The sequence below is a fragment of the Athene cunicularia genome (genome assembly GCF_003259725.1).
Source record: "Athene cunicularia isolate RWA chromosome 1 unlocalized genomic scaffold, athCun1 chr1_part2, whole genome shotgun sequence".
In the NCBI taxonomy this organism is placed as follows: Eukaryota; Metazoa; Chordata; class Aves; order Strigiformes; family Strigidae; genus Athene; species Athene cunicularia.
The window spans coordinates 69,432,561-69,454,545 of record NW_020799092.1 but is presented as its reverse complement, the minus strand read 5'-3'; the positions used below and the strand labels follow the sequence as shown (position 1 = coordinate 69,454,545).

Here is a 21,985-nt window from a genome sequence, read left to right as displayed (position 1 = left end):
TCAGTCCCAAACAGCTCCTTTCCCTGCAACCTCCCAACAAATCTAATTTTTCTTCCTTCACAGACAAAGGAAAGTAGGAAAAAGAAGAGGAGGTGAAAATGGGGCATGTGTAAAAACAATGACAACAGCATCAAAGCTGAGAGAGACACAAAGAATACAAGGAATGCACAGAAAACGAAGAGCCCCGACAAGTTAAAATCACCTCATGGCCAGCAACAGCAAGCACAGGGGGCTGTGGGGATTCAGCCAGTCCAATCAGCCACCAAAACAACCAGAATTTAGTGAGGCTGATGACATGAGATTCTCTAAAAAGCTCCCCCTGTCCCTTCCCAGAACAAGATGGATGAGAATTTCCTGTATTTACATAACTAAGAAAAGTAAATGCACATAGTAGAGTTTCAATTTTTATGCAAAGCAGAATGAGGCTTCATTTACTGATACTAATTTGTTGTTATAGATATGGACCAAAGAAAAATAGCAAGGTACAATTATTTTAACACTGTTCATTTATCATGCCTTAATACAGATTTTGCATTTATATTTATTCTGTGGAAACCCAGAGGGAGATACCTAGTATAGGGAGGCAGGGGCAAAGTAACCCGGGTCCACTTGTTGAAAGTGTCCGAAATGAGAATCCTCTGGAGATGGTACTTGTTGCATTCCACATTAGTGGGAAGACAGTCTCTCAAAATTGGGTGCCAGGTCAGCCCAAGGTCCACTGAATACTCCAGTTCAATAGCTAAGGGTGGAAACACGTTTAGTTACTTAATTTAGAGACTTACATCTGTAGGTCAACAATAAACTGGTAACCTCAGAGAGCGTTAGTCACAAGTTTATGCTAACAAAATAACCACTCAAAACTTTTCAACCCTTTGTCAGAAGCACAAAGCTTCAGTGGCAGTGCTGGAGGATATATTATATGTTGCTGAGCCAGTTTAGCTTAGGAGAAGGCTGGAGTATACCTCTGTATCTGCCACCTAATTCAAGGGACCACAGGTGCAAAGACAAAGTCATCTGTCAAGTCGCCAGGATTAAGTCAAGACAATTTCTGTAGCAGCAGCATGCAAGAAAATGATGTGACAGCATCATGACCAGCAATCTTTTTTGTTTTTCAGGTTGAAGGATGAGATTCAGCTGGATGTAATCGTTGTGTAAGGCAGAAAACACTCAAATTCAAACTTTTGGCTCTGTCACAAGATGGTTTAGTCACTCTTCCGCCCCCTTCCAGACCAGCTCATTTCATTATCCAGCATAAACAATTTTAAATTGAGTTTGTTAGTCAGTGAACTTGTTTTCATTCAAACACAGTCTAGCCACATTAAACTAATGTATTCATTTCTCAGCAAAAATCAGCAATTTCATTGTTTTTATGTTTATGGCTTATAAACTTTTATTATGAAAAATAGAAGTTAGTCAAGCTCACTAAATACTTCAAGTTAAACTTTTACGCAGCCATTAAAAAGTAAAGAGTAATAGGCACAGAATTGTAACTAAAGTAAATGTTCCAGCTGCCAGGCATTCTGGCTGTGTAAAACATGGACCGTGGTTGCAGTGACAGTGTGATAAATCTGCAATCTTTTTTGATTACTACAGACCCTTTTTTCTACCCTCATGCACAGAGAATGACCCTTTATCACTCAGTCAGTCCCACTTGATGTCCAAGCACAGAAGACAGTGCTTTAGAAATACAAGGACAAGTGGAAACAAACAAGGCTAAGTGAATTTTCAGTGAAAATTAAATGCTTTGCTTATCATGACTGGAAGCATGATTAGGTAGTGTCCTGCCTAATTTAATACTAAGTTAAGATAATGGAAAGTGTAGTAGACACAGAAGCAAAAAAAGAAGGAACTGATTCTTTGCCAGTATATAGCTAAGCTGCCTGAACACTTTTAAAATTAGCAGGGGTGATCTCAGTATGCCATAGTCTTTTTCATACCAAAAGAAAAAAAAAAATATTGTTAGACATGTGAGTAAAATACCTCAATTACTTTCATTGGCTTCAGAATAGCAAAACCAGAGAAGCTACTTCTGGGACTTCAGGTAAAATCTTTTTCCATTTTTATGCAAAATTCTAGAGGTCCAGTGAATTCACACATGCTACATGCTGCAGCATACCGTATTCTCCTTCTCAAAAAAAAAATCTATACCCCCAAACCCTACACTAAAAGAATATAATTTAAGATGTATGAACAAGAATTCAAAAGCTAGGAAGACTTGTTTCTTGTGCATCTTAAAATTCACATCATGGACGAATTTTTAATTTCCATGTGATGTGTACTGAATGCAGAGCATGTTTTTATTTATATGTGCATATGTGTGTATATGTGCATATACATATTTACACATACAAAAGCATGCTCTGCACTGAATACATATAATGAAAAAAGGAAGCTAGGTAATAAAAATTGGATCATGCACATTCATACATGCATGCATCCATCCATATATATACATGTTTATTATTTTGTATGGATGATACACATTTCTGCAGTTGATGCTGACTTAGCATGTAGTGGATGGATGCTGATATAAAAAATTTCTTAGTTATAGAGGTGCAAGTGAGATCTGAACTGAGACTTACTTCACCGAAAATGCAAAACCACAAAGCAAGAAACATATGCTGGGAACACACAGCTGCTTATTATTAGAACCACAAGATCACCCCAAGCAGTGGATGCCACACACTGGTAAATGGGTTTGAGTAAGACAGCTGTTAGTCTTTTTCTTAAATTGATTGACTGCAACTTAAGTGCTTGAAGGGAATAATACACTTTAGTTTATCTTAGGCTTCAGACATCTAGAATAAAAAAGGGGACATTACAATTTCTAACAGAAACATGCAGCTTTAGTTTGTTTCTGAGTTTTTGTTATGATGAATCAGAAAACAAGTGATCGTTCCAGCACAGGAGAGGAAGAAGGGCAGGAATTACAAAGAAGTCATTACCATAACAGGAGTCTGTAACAGAGCAGGATGCTGCAAAATCTATTTGCAAGAAAGAGTCTTCATTGATAACGATGTCAGTAGTAACAACATAGCGGGTGCTAGCTTTCTCAATGAACACTAGAGCATCCCCAGTAGACCCACAAACTGGCATCTTTGTTCCACCAGGGTGGAGCAGCCACTTTCTACTATCCAGTGTGGTGAAATCATCTTCTAATACTGTATTGCCAGAGATGTTTCCTCCAATAAGAATCTGAAACATCAGGAAAGGAATTGTTATTGAAAAGAAAAAATATCTAGGAGTCTTCATAAACATGCACATGGCATAGCATCCTGGAGGAAGATTTACCCATCTATGCATATATGTTCTGCTAGTCCAAAATGGACAAATTCACTTTGTAAAGAGTTTGGGTTATGAGGAAGGGGAATATCTTTTTTCTATAAAGGGGTTCTAAAGATATTGTCTCAGCTGTACAAATCTACAGTTCGGGGAGGTAAAGTCCATCCTGGGTGATGTAAAACTGCTCACAAAAATAAATGTTGGTAGGAGCAAAGTGATTAGACTGTTATTTTTTTCCACTTGTTTTTCAGCTATACTATAAGCTGGTGCACTACTATCAGCTTGCATCTGCTGACAGAACTGGGGAGTCTCTTTTTTGTCATTGACTGTAAGACACCATCATTTTACTATTCAACAGCAAGCAAGGTAGAATTAATTTTCATTTGTTATTCTGAATTCAGTTTCTGATTATTCTGAACTAATATAACTATGTTCAGTGAAGATACAGGAATTAAAGAATGAGGATTTTTTAAACAGAAAGATAGGAAGTAAAATTTTGTAACCACATCATTAAACATGGCTGGGAGTTTGGTTTCTGGGTTTCTCCTAAGGACCTGAACTAACTCCTTTAAAAAAACCTTCATAAATATTTAAAGCAAGTTGCCTTGTACAGCCCAATAACACTACTTAGAGTGCAATCACTTTAGTGGGGTTTCTTGAGATTTATACCAAGTCATACAAAGTAATATAATAATCTTTATAGAAGCAAATCCCAAATATGAAACAAAACTTCATCTTCAAAATTAGAAGATGGATCTAGATTGACATTTTCTATAGTTTTTTCTATTGCATTCTATCAAGCTAATTACATATTTAGGTTATTAGATATTATATATTTTTAAGTGAAGGGTTTTGAAATTTGGCCTCAGACTTGCATGTTGCATGGTAAGGCCTTCTGCAATGTGAACATAAGCCTCTACCCATATATAAAAGACTTTCCTAGCTCTGAAATGTGAGTTCAGTACCCCACATGTAAACGGTGCATTAAATCATAAGATTAGCAAACAGTAATTGTGCTCTGATCTTTTTCGAGATAATTATCATTCTAGAATATTTTTATACAAAGCATTTTTGCTTGACCCAGTGAAATGACATATGCCAGGACAAGGGAAACATTAAAACTGAAAACAGTCTAAAGTTGTATTAAGAAAAAAAAACAATCTAGAGGATTCCTTACCTGGTCTATTACCCAGGGACTGTAGAAATGCCCATTCTCAGATGGTTGCCACCAGCGAAGCCGAGTGGAGCTGGAACGGGCCTTCAAGGGAATTTCCAGGGCAATGTATCGTCCCACATTGCTGGAGTTACTGAAGAGGAACTCCTGGAGAAGGCTCCATGTGAGGCCCCCGTTGAGCGAATACTGCAGCAGCACAGGCTGGCTCCTGGGGTCTGGCACCCCCTTGCCACATCCCAGTCTCATGAAGAACTGCACAAATCTAACAGGGGGAACAATTACTGGAAAGATTTATTTTCTGCAACATCCTAGATAACCAGCTAGAGAGACTTGGAGTTTGTCTATTGACAAGCACCATGATTTCTTGCTGTAAGAGTCAGCTTTAGGAGATCTTATGATTTCCTTTTCAAAGACTCCAGAATATAAGCAGACAGACAGGTGGGATGATGAAAATTCATTTTCCCTGTATGGTAGTTTGCCAGGCAGAAGAGGCTTAGCAAAGCTGGTAATTTATGTTTTGAGCTTTTGTCTGCATAGCAGATGGTGTTGCAAATATCAGAAACATAATCCTGGGTGAAATTTTTATCCCTGCAGCCCATGAGTACAGATTTTAGTGGCAGAAAAGCAATGGTACCTTAAGTAAAACATAATTCACTAATAATTTGCTGAAGTGCTTAAATTCAAAATAAGCATCCTGGTTTTCCATTGGCATAAACTAGAGAAAACCTGGACAGAAGAACAAAGCATGTTTCACTTTCAGGGATCTTTTTGTCCGTTTAGTCAGCCCAGGAAATTTGTCTAAATCACACTGCTTAAATGTGCTGGCTTCCCTGAAGCCAGCCCAAGCCACCCAGGGACATCAACTCTTTCATCCCTTATTTAATTGGCTTCTCCAAAGCAGCACAATAGACTTGTATCAAACTGCGAAATTCTTCCCCTTAGCCCATGCTTATAAAGAGCTCTACTATGCACTTGGAGTGGAGGGAACCGCTGCTGTAATGATATTTACCTATCGGACTTGCAGGGATATTACAAGTATTAATTCATGTTTGCACAGCTTTTGCACAGCTTTAGAATGTTGCATCTGTTCTAATTATTATTGCATTAGTACTGCCTGTCTCATGGTTAAATGAAACGGCTCAGAAGAAGTTTTGTATCAAAAGTCTTGCTCTGGCTTGATCTGCAGGTAGATCCACTGGGAGTGGCTGCTGCAGAGGTGCTGGGCAGATGAAGCTTCAATAAAACACCAGACCTGCAAGTCAATTAATTCTAGTCCTCACTGCTACTCATGGTTTCCCTGCTACTATATATAACTTCCTTCACTATAGATTATATCCACCTCCACGTCCCAGACATAACATATTGCTTGTGCTGTAAAGGAGCACTGGGCACCCTCATGGATCAACATATCAACTGTAATGGATTGGCTTCACTGCTGGGAAGTCTTTGTGCCTCCTCAGATTTACTCCAATGTTCACCACATAATTCAAAGGAAGTAAACCCAGGTGACCTTGTCTCTGTTGAATCTGCTCTATGTTGATGGCTATTCTTTTATCTGATTTTTTACTAATACAGTAATAAACCCACTCAGATATCGGTAACATAACATTTAGCAGATGAAGAAGTAATTTTAAATATCTCTTCTCATCCCACAGATATTTTGCAAATGCTCTGCCTATTTTGAAATGGAAAAGCAAAGTTTTCTTCTAGATCTAGTAACACTAAAATGTGTGGATATTCTTCCAGTAATTCAGAACAGAAAGGGATTTGATCAGTTGGGATACCTAAAATATTGTGTCCCTATGGATATTTCATGCTGTGCAGTTTCAGCTACTGGCATCACCATGATGGTGATATACTGTCCTCTGAGTTAAATTATTTAAAATATAGAAGTGACGGCAGTGGATAGTGGATTGAAGACTCGGCTTGATTTCAATCCCCAGGTGCTCAGTGTGGCTGGCAGCACCAACAGACACCACTGCTTTCCTGTGTACTTCAGGGGATCTCATAAGGGGAAGTTTTAATGTTATTACTAATACCCTTAAAAATATCGATTAGAAATGCTGTTTCTCATAATTTCTGCCATAAACTGACACTTCTCCCCAAGTCCTGTGCAGAAGTTGGCACGTCTGTGTCACAGAGATCTGTTGTGCTTTGCAGGTGGCCGATTGTCAGCCTGGAAATTAGGAAAATCCCTCTGCAATTACTTTAGGTTGCTAAAGAGCAGCCTCCAGCAACACTGCTGCAGTCTGCCTTGCTGTTTAGAAGAGAACATACAGTTATTTGTTGATAACTGTTATTTTTCAGAAGCATCTACAAGAAATGAAACATACTGCTTTGTTTTCCAAGACAGAATTAATTTATCTCCATGTAACACCTTGAGGTCAATATATGCAAATCCAGCCACAGACTATCAGGGAGAAGAGATAAATGACAGTTCTTTGAACATGAGCACTAAGGAAAACATGTCGTTTAGTCTAATGGAGCAACTTACAAGATCTCTTGTATCTTTTGTTAAATAATCTTTTAATTTCAGAATGGTCTAGGAAATCAAATTAGTGCAGAGAATCGGTGTTTGTGTTTACCAAGCTTTGAAAAAAGTTTGCTGTGAGGAATCTTAGAAATTCAGTAATTAATAATAAATTAATATTAAACCTCACTGAGGGCTAGCTAACTGTTGATCTAAAAAATACAATGATTAGAAATTAAGCATTTTTATTGACCATGAGGGCCTGCAATTAAACCATTATTTGAAGCTTCAATGCTAATGAAGACAAGTCAAAAAGAGATAAAGTGCCTGTTAAAGTGTCTCCCACAGAACATTAGGGAGGAGTAGGGTGTGGGTGTTTATAAGAGATCAGTGGGAAAAAGTCTCAGAGAAAATCAATCCCTCCAAAGTAATAATATAAGGATATAAGCTAAGATACTGAATAAATTAGAAAACAATGTGTATTTATTAACGTGCATGCAATCAGGATGCAGTTTAATTTATATTAGTGTAAATTTTTTAAATGTGGCTTGTTGAGCATGCCTCACACATCAAATATCTCCTCTGCAGGCCATAATCATACAACATAATATCTCAATACACTAAAAATATTTGCTTTTCAATTGCTATGCTTGGTGTAGCTGGTGACAGCTTGAAGGGAATTTCTCAGTGAATTGTTGGAAACAAATGTGCTCAATAAGAAGAAAGCAAGCTTCAAAAAATGAAAGGCTTGTGAGATGATGAATGTAAGAGTTATACTGGCAGTAGGTAGTCCTGTTTCAGCAATGGCTCATAATATACCAAACTGTAAGACAACAGAGCGTGTGACATGCAGTCGATTTCTGTAAGACAAACAGCATGTGACATGCAATTGATTTCTCACATTATGCATTTAAGAAATAAAAACTTGCATAAACTACTGAAGGTGTGGCATCAGATCCTGGAGTTAATATTCAAGGAAAAAAAGTAACATTTAAATGGTTAATCCCATTAAAGTTCACGTTAAATTTAATTTAAATGGATAACAGTGGTTAAAATGCAATATTTGCTAAAGGACCACAGAATATATCAGTTTGCCTTTACCACAGAAATATCACATATGTATTATTCTTCAGTATATTATTTCTTCAGTGAAATCCTGAAAAAACTTTGTAATTGTGTTACCTGGCTTGTGACAAATCTAGGTCTCGAGTCATCAGCATACGTAAGCCTTCTTCATTAAAGAAAAGATTGTTTCCTCCAGACATGATACCACATTTCCTTGATGGCTTTCCACCACTCACAAGCAAGAATCTATCCGACTCCAGCTGACCTGAATACACAGTAAATACATATTTATAATTTACCTTGAAGTGCTCCTACTGCAAAAGTACTACTTACAGAGGAAAAGAGCTAAATTAAACATCACATGCAGAGTGAAGAAATATTCAGTGTTTCTGGTGCAATGTAATTGAGAAAACTACCATGAATCAAAACAAAATAAACAAAATAAACCCAGAAGTATGAAATCTGGGATCTTAGTCTCCAGATATTCCACTTTTATTCATTTTTCTTAAGATAACAACAAAGTATCCAGGTCTGTATAAAGAAACTTTGGGTACCATGTGGTAGCATGAAAGCAAGGGCTGGCAAAATTTAAAATGAACAGCAGCACCTATGAAAGGATGAGTTTGGTTCACAGCTGCTGCTTTGTTCCAAAAATGCTCTTCTTGCCATGCTTGCTAGTGGGGGAAACCTCTAGGTGGTTTTAAAGTTGTGTGTGTGGATGCAGTGTGTGCCCAGGCACACATGAGACTTTGAGTTCCCTCCTAGCATCACTTGCTTGGGGACTGCTGTGCCTGCTGAGCAGTGGCCCTCACCGCTGAGACACACGGTCTGCTCTGAAACCATGTCTGCTGTATTAAGGCCCTTTAGATTTCCCTTGTAGTGAGAAACGACACAACCTCAAAGCCTTATGTTGTTTGCCTCACTTGTACCTGTTCTATCTGTGCTAAAGTCAAACTACTATCAAACCATCATTTTCTTCTAAAATTATTTTCTACATGTAGAGTTTTGGGAAATTCCATTTTGGTGACTATTTTCTATTCTGGCATTAACAACTTCACAAAGAGTCAGACAGACACTCCAAACCAGGCAACTGATAGCCATCAGATATTCACAAACCATGCCTGAGAATGACATCTAAACTACTTGGTTCATGGGAATATGCCCACAGCATAAATTATATTCAGAAGCATTCAGGGGTGAGGAAGACTTTGCTGTTTTATCCCTTGAGCCCTGGGTTCCACTAAGACAGACGGGCAGAATTCACCCCTCCCACAAAAAAAAGAGATACCTTCAAAATCATCCTTAAGGAAGTCAGAATTCTTGGTACTTATTTTGCAGGTTGGCCCAGAGTACCCAGGGTCACAGATGCACTTTGTGCCGTTGATACAGCTGCCGTGCCCACTGCACATCTCCTCGCACTGCGGGCCGATGTACACGTTATCAATGGCCCAAGTCACTGGCTGGGATCCAGCAGGGTAAAATCCTTGGTACCATCTGAACCTTGCCAACCTGAAAAAGGCATAAAGTGTACGTTAAAAATTAGTTTCATCTTTTTTTGTATTCTCTATATATGCCATACTATGCATATATACAGTATTCTTTCTGTTGGAACTGACTTGACAAATGGCTTAATTCTAGAAACTGACTGCTATACCTAATTCCTTTAGTACCTCATGCATCTTTATGTTGAATTTCAACCCAAGTACTGACAGAAATAAAAATAACATTATTTATTAGTTGTAACACCAAAACGGAATGATGGACTTGAAAATAGGATTTGAAATCTAACCACTCTTCTCTCCATCATTCATGGGGAGGATGAATGGCTGTAGTCTGATGGATTTCCTTCTACGTTGGCATATAGTGTCTGGGTCAGATCAGACCACCTTCACCCTCTTCTGCAGGGTGAACTCCTACTTCATGCTGCCACCCTGCCGCCAGGGAGACCACCTGTAGGGCTGGGGTGGTAGGATCTCACCCTCAGTTACGCAGAAAGAAAACATGATCTGAAATGTCACCAGGTATTCAGTTTACTTTCAGGTGGCTTAATCTTAAACCAAACTGATACTGAAAATTGTTAATTTAAACTATATTCTCCTTTGGGTGCTGTCCTGTCATTTTTAATTTGCCTCCTAAGTGCTACTCACATCAATGACACATATAAATAGGAACCGACTGGGGAAAGAGGGAAAACAAATCCAGATTGGGAAAAATACTTGAGAGACTAATTTTATTGACGATTCAGAAAACATTTTTAAGGAGGAAGGAAAGCAGAAGAGTGAGAAGGGAAAAGCACTTAATTGCTTTGCATGTTTAATGTGTCTTATTAGAGATATCTAAACGCAGCAGGTGAATCAATAACACAGGTAGCTGATGTGTTGTTTTTTTTGTTTTTGTTTTTTTTTTGTCTTGGTATGATAAAAAAGGACCCAAGAACCAGAGTCCTGCTGAAAGTCAAAAACATTGATTCTAGTGTGCCCTGAGGCGAGGACACAAGTGTGAGGCTGGAGGTATTGCAAGATCCTCTTTAAAGGAGATCTAAGCCCCATGGGCTGGATTAATTCCATCCCTGAATCACATCAGCTCCTTCTCTCAGGCTCCCTCTTGGCGAGGGTAAAGTCTGACTTGTGTCTGAAGTAGAGTTGAAATACTGGTCTTGTTGAAGTTGGTAGGGGTTTCTTTCACTGCTCCAACAAACTCTCATCTTTTCCTTCAGAATATAACTGGAATACTACATCTTAGTTAACAGCTGTCTGCTGAGAATGTCCAAAATAACATATGTAGTGGAAATAACTGAAAATGTCTTAATCTTCATTTAAATATAATCATCGACGCTTCGGGGATGAAAAGGCTGGGTTTTTTTAGGATTACAAGATGAGTCAGGTTTGGAGTTTTTTTCTTGTTATTCCAGTGTATTCTGGTGCAGAAAATCCCATTTCAGCCCTCTGGGCCAAGAATTTCATGGCACTGAATGCTCCATGGAAGCTGCTTTGCACTGCTGGGTTTGGCTGGCTATCAGCAATTGACTTCTGGCCTGGTGTGTTGGGGAAGGTGTAAGGAGGAAAGGCAGACAAACAGGAGAAAACCACTCAGGAGCAGAGGACTAAACGAAAATACCTGGAAGGTTTAAATGAGTTAGGAGCCTTAATAGTCAAATTTTTCAGTTGAAGGGATGCATTGGTAGTTGGGCAAATGGTCAAATAATTCTTTTGGGCAAAGCCAGAAGGACAAATGAGCCGCTGCAAGAGACTGTTACCTATTCCATGCTTGAAATGTTAACTGTCTTAAACCAGAAAATACAAGTTTAAAATGTAAACATTTTCTTAAATTATTAAACATCCAGATTTTCCAAATGTGGTTCTCATCTCTTATACAGGTCTTTTCATACTTTCAGAGGCACATACGGGGCCACTTATTTGGTGGAGGGACCACTGTATGCAGAAGTTTCATAAATACTCAAGTCTCATAGTTGCACAGACTCAAAGTCTCATAGTTGCATAGCTCATTTTCATTCATCTGTGCTACAGTTTAATCCTTAATGGTGTGTTCTTTTACAGAAACTGAGCTGATGCTACAAGACAGTTTTCCCTGAAAAAGTAAACTACTGTTTTATACTTTGAAAAGTTACATGTTATTATGCATGCTAGCACATATTGGTTTTCTATGCCATGTATCTGTTAACATCCAACCTAGTTTGTTCATCAAACATTAAGTTTCTGAGTGACTGCAGCAGTTACAATTTCTTAGAATCAGAGAACTTTACAGCCACAAGAGACCTCACGTATTTATATCACCCCATTTCCTTACCCTGAAGTAGAATCAAGTTTATACTAGCTCACATTTTACCTCATTTTCTAATGGATCTCAAATTTCATGCAAGAATCATAGAATCATAAACTCATAGAATGATTTGAGTTGGAAGGGACCTTAAAGACCATGTGGTTCCAACTCCCCCTGCCATGGGCAGGGACACCTTCCACTAGCCCAGGTTGCTCACAGCCCCGTCCAACCTGGCCTTGAACACTGCCAGGGAGGGGGCAGCCACAGCTGCTCTGGGAAACCTGTGACAGTCCCTCACCACCCTCACAGGAAAGAATTTCTTCCTCATATCTAATCTAAGCCTACCTTCTTTCAGTTTACAACCATTACTTCTCATCCTATCCCTACACTCCCTGATAAAGGGTCCCTCCCCACCTTTCCTGTAGCCCCCTTTAAGTACTGGAAGGCCGCTCTAAGGTCTCCCCAGAGCCTTCTCTTCTCCAGGCTGAATGACACCAACTCTCTCAGCCTGTCCTCACAGGGGAGGTGCTCCAGGCCCCTGATCATCTTCGTGTCCTTCCTCTGGTACCATGTGAGCAGGTCCACGTCCTTATGTTGGCAGCCCCAGAGCTGGACACAGCACTCCAGGTAGGGTCTCAGAAGAGCAGAGTAGAGGGGGAGAATCACCTCCCTCGACCTGCTGGCTGCACTTCTTTTGATGAAGCCCAGTATACAGTTGGCTTTCTGGGCTGTGAGTGCACATTGCTGGCTCATAGTCAGTTTTCTGTCCACTAATACCCCCAAGTCCTTCTCCACAGAGCTGCTATCAGTCCACTCACTGCCCAGCTTTTATTTGTGCTTGGGATAATATCCTTGCTGAATATCCTTGATGAATTCAAATGGCTAACACACTGCAGTAAAGAACATACAAAGTGCTTTAAGAACAGTCAGTTTTGCATTAATTTTACCATTCCACTCACTTCCATAAAAATGTCACCAATTACATACATGGGTAAATAGGAATTGATTTATGTCTATTCTACATTAGTGTTAGGCACAATGTATTTGAACACTCACATTCAAAACAAAATGTGGAGAAAAATTTTTCATCTAGTCTGCTCTAGTGCAGACTGCACTACTCATGCTGGGAGAACATTTTGGATAGAAATCAGAAATAAAACCAAACCAAGTAGCTGGACAGGAATAGGAGACAGACACTTACCCGCAGAGGTGCAGTTTTCCAAAGTGAATGACCTCCCTTCTCCAGCCCTGGGTGGTGCCTGCATAGTAAGTGCTACTTGGGTGATGCTCAGTGGAGCACAGGGAGCTGAGGTGGCTGCTGCTGCTGTAGCACAAGGGGAGCAGCAGGTGCCAAGTCGCCCCCAGATCTCGTGAGAACTCCAGCTTCACTGGGTCAGCAGAGGAGCTATCAGTGGTGCAGCCAATATTGATCTGGGGCCAAGACATGAAATGCAGAAGATGACATAGGGCAGGACTCATAATCACTCTTCATCTTAGTCAGCCTCCCCCATTTGGTATGGTATTTATTTAACCTAGGAAAATGGTGATTTGGGAACTCATTTAATAAGTGGGATGATGCACTAAGGACATGCGCGTGAACATGATGTCTTGCACATTGACCTACCTGTCCATGGACATATTGCTTACCATAAAATGAATGTAAAATGAAATCCCTGACTACTTCTACTAAGAGACAACCATAAAGTTAATTAGACAAAATCCCAAAGGAGAGATGCTAACGTTGCTGGAGCAAACGCATCAGCTCTTGCAATCCTCTGTCAGGTACTGAAGTAATCACAGCACCAAAACCGCTTTTTTAAAACCAGAAATATTAAAACAAAATGTGCAAACATGAAGTTTTTGTTAAATTGTTGATATGGACTATGGTCCTCTTTTATGTTACGCTTTTTTTAAAAAAAAAAAAAAGCTTATGCTACAGGGTGCGTGTTGCATCACTTCCATATGATCTTCAGATTTCATACTCACTACCCATTTGCTGATGTATAGCAGCAAAGCCCTAGGAGACAGCATTGAAAGAGTATCATAGCTGGATGGATTTAGACTCAATGTCACACTGAAACATAGTTTGGAAGTGTCAAACCTCTCAGGCTGTTCTTACAAGATTCCTGATGTAGACAATAATAGAAAAGGCAGAAAACTTAGATGAGTAACAGTTGTACTACTGAATAAAAATATAAAATGATTTGTACAGCATCTGTGACCTCTTAAGACATATTTTCTGCATGCACCCAGTGCATATTAATCTGATTTTCTTTCACACTGATATTAAGGTATTCTTTTAGTTTCAAATTGCTTATATAAAAGAAGAAGAAATAGTTCCCTTACAGGATGACTCTCATATAAAATAAGATGTACTATACTTACCATGCAATAAATAAACATCCATTGCTGATGAAATACAAAGCCTGTACTAAAACTATGAAACATTTTTGGTTTTTCACATATCTTTGTAGCAGAAAAGAATTGTCTAACATGCTGCTCTGTAATGAAAATCTATTATTTTTTTCTAAAATCCAGTAATACTTAGAACTGTGCTTGAATGTTGAAAACGTATCTTACATCGAATTTCCTTCATCACTCTTCAGTGCACATGAGTCCCATCAACCTACATTTGACTAGAAGGGTTGTCTGTTCATCCGGAAGCTAGAGAGATGCTTGACCCAATATAGGTTTTGACTCCTGAGACACAGAGAGAAACTCTACTGCATTATGCATAACTTCTTCATTTATACTAATATCCTCAAAAACGTGAGCTGAAAACAATGTTCTTACCACATATGGAAGTAAGCATGTAGATTTTATGAGGTTAATGCTCTGAAGACTTATAAATATCTTAAAGTGACCTCAAACATTTCTGTTCTACAGGTTCTAATCTATATTTTAAAACAGAAAATGGTTTGCATTCAATAATTTATGAATTTATTGCATGACAAACTGAAATGTGCATGAGTACACAGCTAAGCCTAATTTTCTTGGAAAACCTGCAGTATCATTTTAGTAATTGTTTATAAATCAGTATAATTTGCTGTTTAATGCTACAGCATGCTACATCTTTGTTGAAAGCAGCCTGGTAATTGTGGCATGGCAACTTACATGAAAGAGTCTTTTACTGCCAATAAAATGAACCCTCTAGACTAATACATACTAAGCTAAATGGTTACTCCTTATCTGTAGCTGCCCTAGCCACTGCACAGTTTAGATTTTAGGATAAACCAGAAACACAGTTTAGTTTAGACTATGTGTTATCATTGGGATTCCTGTTTCCGCTGACTAGATGAGAAACACAAAAAATATGCTCCTTATGAATGAGCTTTAGATAACTCCCACAGATGGGATGAATTCAGGCCATCATGGCTAAAGAACAGCTTCCTCTAGAGCATTTATGAAAGCATGGGCAGAAGTAAAAAGAAAGCAGAACCGTGGCTTTCTGAGAAAGTACAGCAGTGCAGTTAGGCCAGCAAGTAGGAAAAATTAATTTCTAATGTCACAGATGAAGTCGTAGCTCTCCACCGGTTCAGCTCACGGAAATGCTGCACACTTATCCTGAGCAGGCTGGGAAGTGACAGTCTGGACACTCATTATATTTTGCTCATCACCTTGTCTGCCAGTGGTGATGCCAACTTGTAGAACATGGACTTAAATGTTAGTGCAAGTAATTTAGGCAAGAATGTATAAGACTTCGACGCAGAAATTTCCCTTATCTGTATATTAAAAGCTTCATGATACACCCACATGAGGGAAAGTAATATCAAAGCAATTACAGGGGAAATTATACAGGCTTCTCTACTTGACGATCATAACAGTTGGGCAACTACACCAAAGAGCAGAACCTGAAGGAACAGAATTGTCTAAGAAAAAGGCAAAATAACTTTTTGAGGACAAGTACCTCAAATTGGATTATAGTGTTTTCGTTTACACTCAGGTCTCTTGTTGTAATGGAGTGTTCTCCAACTTCATTTGAAACAAATACCATAGCTGAATCTTCTTCCCTGTAAAAAAAAAGGAAAGGAGGACTTCAGACTCAGTTTATCACACAGTAACTTCTAATTTATTGCAGAGAGATGCTTACGGAGCTCCTTTAGATGAATATGGGCAATAAAGCCCAATGTTTCCACCAGGGTAGAAAAACCAGTTGTCCTCTTTGGGACCGAAGTCAAACGTATCCAGAAGGATCATGGGATTCTTTAGGTTATTTCCATCAATAATGAAGTCATCAATAATCCAGATTTCTTCTTTTTTGCCTACAAAGAAAAGGGGAACATTCCTATTAAGACCTAATACTACTATTATTAGAGAACAGTAGCCAGTATTTATGGATTACAGGGACAAAAGGGTGCTAAAAATGTGGCTTCACATTTATTTTCATTTTCCATTAAAATAGAATTGGAAGATAGAAAATTTTAATTTTCCATTAAAATAGTCTCCATACTGCTCTGAAGCCTGACCCTGCAGAATTAACTTTTATTCCTTTAAAATTTCTAGAAGTCACAGCAAACCAAAGAGTGGAAGACCTGTGTTGAACAATTATCTTCTCTTTAAATGACATTTACTTTGAAATTCTAGCATCAGTCTTCTTTAATTAAGAATCATCTAAATGATCAGCTGCTGTAGAACCCAAGCAGCCTGAAAGGATGATTAGTTCTACACCTTTTCCTTGCATGCAGCAGCTTGTGTTTGCCTGGCAAGAGCTCTTTGAGAGAGAAGGAAACTCTGAGTGACCTTGTCTCCAATGGATTATAAATTCAACTATGTCAGAAAACTGGTACTTTCAAACCAGAGAGGAAGGATTAGATTGCCAGATCTTTTGTGTAACTGTTCTTTTCATCTATGTAAAAGTCTTTGTGTTGATTAGAGAAAGTTAAATAAAATTTCTACTTGAGGATAATGTCTGCAAGAAAAGTTTAGTTAAATGTTTTAGTCAAGACCCATCGGAAGAATGAACTGGAACTGAATTCTTAGGACTGGATTTGAATTTGCATTTTTTGTTAGAGGTGTGCTAGGCATTTGCCTGCATGGAATAAATCGTTGCTATATCACCACATCTATATGATTGCTGGAATTCTTTAGAGCCCTTAGTGTCAGCTCCTGGTAATAAATGTGCTGAGCGTAACTGAGAGCAGAGGAGAGATTTCTTCAGCTGGCACATCTCCTGTAATCAGGAGGAATGAGCCCCATTCCTCTTGTGGTTTTCTACAGTCCTTTACAATTTAATCAAAAGATTAACTGCTCACTTCATACTCTTTCTAAATGGGTTTTTAATGCCTAGTTAATTCTGAGCAAGGTAGGCCCAGTTCCCATTTACACTTGGGACACTTTTGTATAATTGGAGCATCCTAATGGGGCCTCAGTGTTAAGGAGAATCAGGTCCATTAAAAATAATGAGAAGAACCTGAGTGAAGTAAACTTTATTGATATTGCTTGATCTCCCAGTCCCTCTAGGATCAAAGCTGGTAGTCTTCTGTGCAGAGTCAAGGGTTATTAAGTTACAGTATATTCACTTTAAAGCATACAGCAGCTTTATAAGAACAATAAACATAGTCCTGTGATAATTTTAATTGAAGGAGTTCAAATATAAGAAAACATGATTTAAGAGTTTCTATTATTGTTGAGTTCAAAACTCTAGCCTCTTACAGATGCTGAGCTGTGCAAGTGTGGACCTGGAATTCCATGGGTGTCTCTTCCTTACCGTTGTTGTAAGGTTGCCAGAGCCTGAACCGTGTCGCGTTGCTTTGGGCTGAGTAGGGCAGAGGAACATTAATAAAGAGGACGTCTGTAGTCTGCGTGAAGTAAAACTCATCTATCAGGTGCCAAGTGATGCCACCGTTGACAGAATATTGCAGCAGGATGGAATGAGACCTCTCAGGGGTGCCTGGAGCAGGGAGGACATGCATTTATGTTCATTATAATCTGGTTTTAAAAAGCTCTAGCTCAAAAACACTTCCTCAAGTGTAAATACAATTAGGTTACTCTGATATATATTACAGAGTATAGGCTTCCTTTAACAACTTAAGCTGCTGAGACCTTATATATGTGTACTGTACATACACATCTCCCGGTGCTTTCCTTTGCTTGTCTGTCTGCAAAATGCTAATGAATTAGGCACTAAATTTACAGTACTGTTCATTATATGTATGGTCATGGTTAATTACATGGATGAGGAGCTATCTCAGTGTTGTAATTTTTTAGATTAGACAAACTAGCTTCTTCTACCTCAGTCATTTTTCAGTAATTCAGTACTTATTGCTTGTTTTTTCCAGATACTAAACATTAGTATCACCACCTGTAGCACCCACAGATAAAGACACAGTCCTTATCCTCACAAATTTATAGCCTATAGCTCTGATTGTAGACACTGATATAAGCATATTCATGCCCAGAAGTCATATAATTGATGGAAAGCACTGAGGATCTTTATTAGCGTGTTTTAACAACAACAAGAAAGCTATATTCTGTGCTTTAAATTGGGCCTAAAAATGGAACTGATAGTAAAATTTGCATTTTCTGACTACCAGTTCCTCTCTTTTTCTACTTAAAGTTTTAAAGAGTCAATAAGGCTCTTTACACCCGTTAACTATTAACATATGCTGATTAGAGCCCAGCACTCACACTTGATGCTGGTTACCCTGCACAAGCTCAGTCCCCAGTATATGTTTGGCCCATGCCTGACTGGCTGACCAGGAACATCAGCATCTGAGTGATGGTATATCTGAGCTGAGTTCTCATTCAGCCAAATTTATACTCTCCATGTCCTTCATAGTGTGGCACAGCAATGGCATGTCCCCAAAAAATCAGCCCAAGGGCAGGAAACAGCAGCAGAAAAGGGCTAAGAAACAGTTTAACTATTCCAGCCTCACTGTGCATTGCTGTGCAAGTTTTTCACTTGTTCTGTCCTTAAATTAACAAAATTTGCCGAAGCCGAAGTGCCTGATGTGCATGCTCCTACTCTACCCTGCTCTAGCAGAGTTTCTTCAAACACAGCATGTGGAAAAAAGCGGGGAGGAGACATTTGCAGTCAGGAGCTTATTTTGGTTTATCTGTGGTGAATAACAGTAAATACCACACTGCTCTTAATACAGCTGAGAGATGTGTGCAGCTGTATTAATTTGTATTCCATGTTAGGGAGCTTGTTGGGACTAGGTTCTGGATCTGGGCCTAGGGCTAGTAAGCTATATAGATGTAATGAGAAAAGATTTCTCATTTCATGGCTTTACCTCTTGTGGGTCAAGTGTCAAAATCCAGGCTTGAGCCTTTGACTATTCCTGTCAGAATGACATTTTTACTCATTGTATTTTTAAATATTTTGGCAAGAATTGTATATAGAAATATTTCCAGCGCATAGTTTTGTAAAAGAAGTCTTCACAAAGATTTTGCTTTTAAACATGAAATATTCATCATGTTATTGTTTTGGGCATGTTTTTGTCTACCGTTTTCTCTCTTTTCCATAAAGTACTTAAACAATAGAAATAAATGGCCAAATATATATGATTAAATGCCTATTAAAGGGAATCAAACTTAATTCAGAAACAGCTGCATTTTTACTTGCCCATACAGAGATTTGGCTAAGATATTTATTTAGGAAGAAAGAGGTGGTTCAGAACTATTTTCATGCTGTCCTTTGAAAAATGGTGAGTCAGTTAGGATCCATTCCCAGGGCACTGATCTTCCCACAAAAGCTATGAATATCTTCTACCTTCCACCAAATGCAGAGGAGTTTTCAGTGTTGAGAGCTCACCCTGGAAGTGCTGGTTCTACAAGCAATGCTGGGAAGAACTTCTGAAATTGCATGGGAGTGACTCAAACACTCATCCAGGTTAGTGGTTCTCTACCATGTCACTCCTGACTTGGATAAAATTATTGTGAAATGCCAGAGATGTCAGGGCCTTGGAGCAGGGTATGACTGAATCATTGCCTTGGAAATACTTGTACTAGAGAAACTGTCTTAAGCTTGTTACGCCAATGTGTAAACTTGGCTTGCAAAGTCTGACTATTCTTCATACACAATTAAACAAAATTATGCCATTTAGTCATCTCTAAGATACCTACTAGGAAGTCAAATGGTAAAGAGCTTTTAATGCAGTGGACTGAAGCTTGAAAATGAAACTCCCTGTAGTGCCTTGTCAGTCCCTTAAGTAATCTATTATAGGCATCATGTTATGACTTAAAAAAAATATATTTTTTTCCCCAACATACTGCAAAATCTTTAAAGAAATCTTGAGCTGTTTTGTTTCTCTTCTGCTCAAAGACTGTACTAGATGTGCTGTTTTTGACATGACCACAGTTTACTTTTTTCATAAGAACTGCATGGCCAGCCATGTAGGCTGGTAGCAAGGTAGGGATGATGCAGAAGCTCAAACAAATTCCCATATTACCTACAATAAACTGATGATCAGGTACACTGAAGTTTTGAAATTGTAAATCCATGTTCTTTTCTGTGATGCTACTATACATGAATAAAGCTAGAGAAGTGATAGGAAATCAGCAATGATCTTACCTTTGGCAATAAATTTAAATGAAAACTGGATGTACACGGTATTAGTGCAGTCTAGATCTCTTGAAACAAGCATTCTCAGTCCTTCCTGCAAATACAGAATATATAGTGTGAGTTTTAGTTCCCATTATCCAAGATGCTCTGCAGATTACTATTTCATGGATGTTTGTTAGTGCTGCTGGTGGCAGCTAGAGAGGTAATTCTCCATCCCACACCTCCCAGGCAGTAAATGGGGACAGTGATAGCTTGGCAAAGTGAGCCATAGTAATGGAAAGGGCTAGATATGGGTTTGTCATTACACAGACACAGGTACAGTTCCCTCAGTTCATGCTCTGAACCACTGGGGTGTGATCTACAAGCACTGACTTACTCAGACCTTGAGTTCAAGGTAGTATACTAATTTTTGTGGGAAACTGTATAGTAGCCAACCACCCAGGCAGGCAGACTCCTCTCTAGGATCTTTTTTCTATGCCTCAAAAAATGTTTTGTACAAATATTGTCTTCTGAGACAACCTCTTGACTCAGAGCAGACAGGAGACTTCATAGTGACCCCTAATGTCCTGACCATGTCTATAGATGAGTTCAGTGTTGTGTGGATCCTGTGGCCAGAGCTGGTCCCTGTTCTGCAGAGATCTAGCAAACCACCTCGCAGAGCTTCCCTCTTTCTCATGCCTATTCCCCCAGGTGAACAACCTGGAGGAACAACTAAGTTTTAGGCAATTCACATCCTGTGATTTGTGATTTAGATGATCTAAAGAGGTTGAACTGGAGTCAAGGTTTTGCAAAGAAATACTTCTAAAGAATTATTTTCTACACCAAACTTATTAAACTTTGATTTTTTGGTGCACCTGAATTCACAGTGTCAAATGAAGACTCGTGTGTGAGCTTAAAATCCGTGTGTTTATGTGAACAAAAGTTTCTATTATGTGTTTTGCTGAAGAACTGAGAAGTTCAGAAAATAGGATATTTCCTGGCCTTTTTTAACCTGTAATTAACAACAACAACAAAAAAATCCGTACAGAGCTAGAGAACTTCAAAATGATAGAATTAAGTAAAACACAGGCTAACAACATAAACATTGATTACATAGACTACAGTGTTGACTAATTTGTATTATTCAAAATACTCAAAAGCCAATCAGGGGATTTCAAGACACAAATCCAATTGATTGTAATCTGTACCGTATTTTCAAAGCACTCACTTGGCCTCAAGAATCTCAGCAGCAGAGTTTCATTCTTTTCCTTTGGTGGTTAAGTAGGAATTTATACCACAAATGAAAGTAATAACCAACAAACAGATGAAAAGCATTTGTTCATAAAAAACAACTGTGACAAACATGGTGCATATTTAGGGCAGGAAAAGATAAGAAGAATTAAAATGTCAAATTCTAGCCTCAAGACTTGGACATAAACATATGGGGGAAAACAACAAAAAATTTACTTTCTGTTTTTTACTTTACTGTTTTTTATTCATGTTTTCAATATAAGTAATCTCTGACCCCTTTAAAAATGAGAGCTGTTCCAGACTTGATGGTGTCACCATTCAGGTTTCCCCTCTCAGCACCGTAGACCTCAGGCCAAAGGTCTGGATGCAAGTTACCATTGAAATCATCCTTCAGAACAGACGGCAGAGGAATGACAGGGACACAGTATGGACCGCCAAAGCCTCTGTCACACCTAGCAACAAATTGGGAGGAAAAGGTGTT

The 21,985-nt window shown here is 38.7% G+C and overlaps 1 protein-coding gene across 1 annotated transcript in view; it reads right to left on the bottom strand.

The window, feature by feature from the left end:
* RELN (reelin) overlaps positions 1–21,985 on the bottom strand; it is a 243,611-nt gene that overhangs the window by 32,001 nt on the left and 189,625 nt on the right. The window contains exons 36-46 of the mRNA XM_026868008.1: positions 21,779–21,956; positions 20,284–20,368; positions 17,479–17,661; positions 15,862–16,033; positions 15,679–15,781; positions 12,973–13,202; positions 9,280–9,500; positions 8,109–8,256; positions 4,460–4,718; positions 2,946–3,195; positions 571–739 (exon numbers count right to left, since the gene is read on the bottom strand). Coding sequence (XP_026723809.1) covers positions 571–739; positions 2,946–3,195; positions 4,460–4,718; positions 8,109–8,256; positions 9,280–9,500; positions 12,973–13,202; positions 15,679–15,781; positions 15,862–16,033; positions 17,479–17,661; positions 20,284–20,368; positions 21,779–21,956 — 1,998 coding nt within the window. The remainder of the gene's footprint in view (positions 1–570; positions 740–2,945; positions 3,196–4,459; positions 4,719–8,108; positions 8,257–9,279; positions 9,501–12,972; positions 13,203–15,678; positions 15,782–15,861; positions 16,034–17,478; positions 17,662–20,283; positions 20,369–21,778; positions 21,957–21,985) is intronic.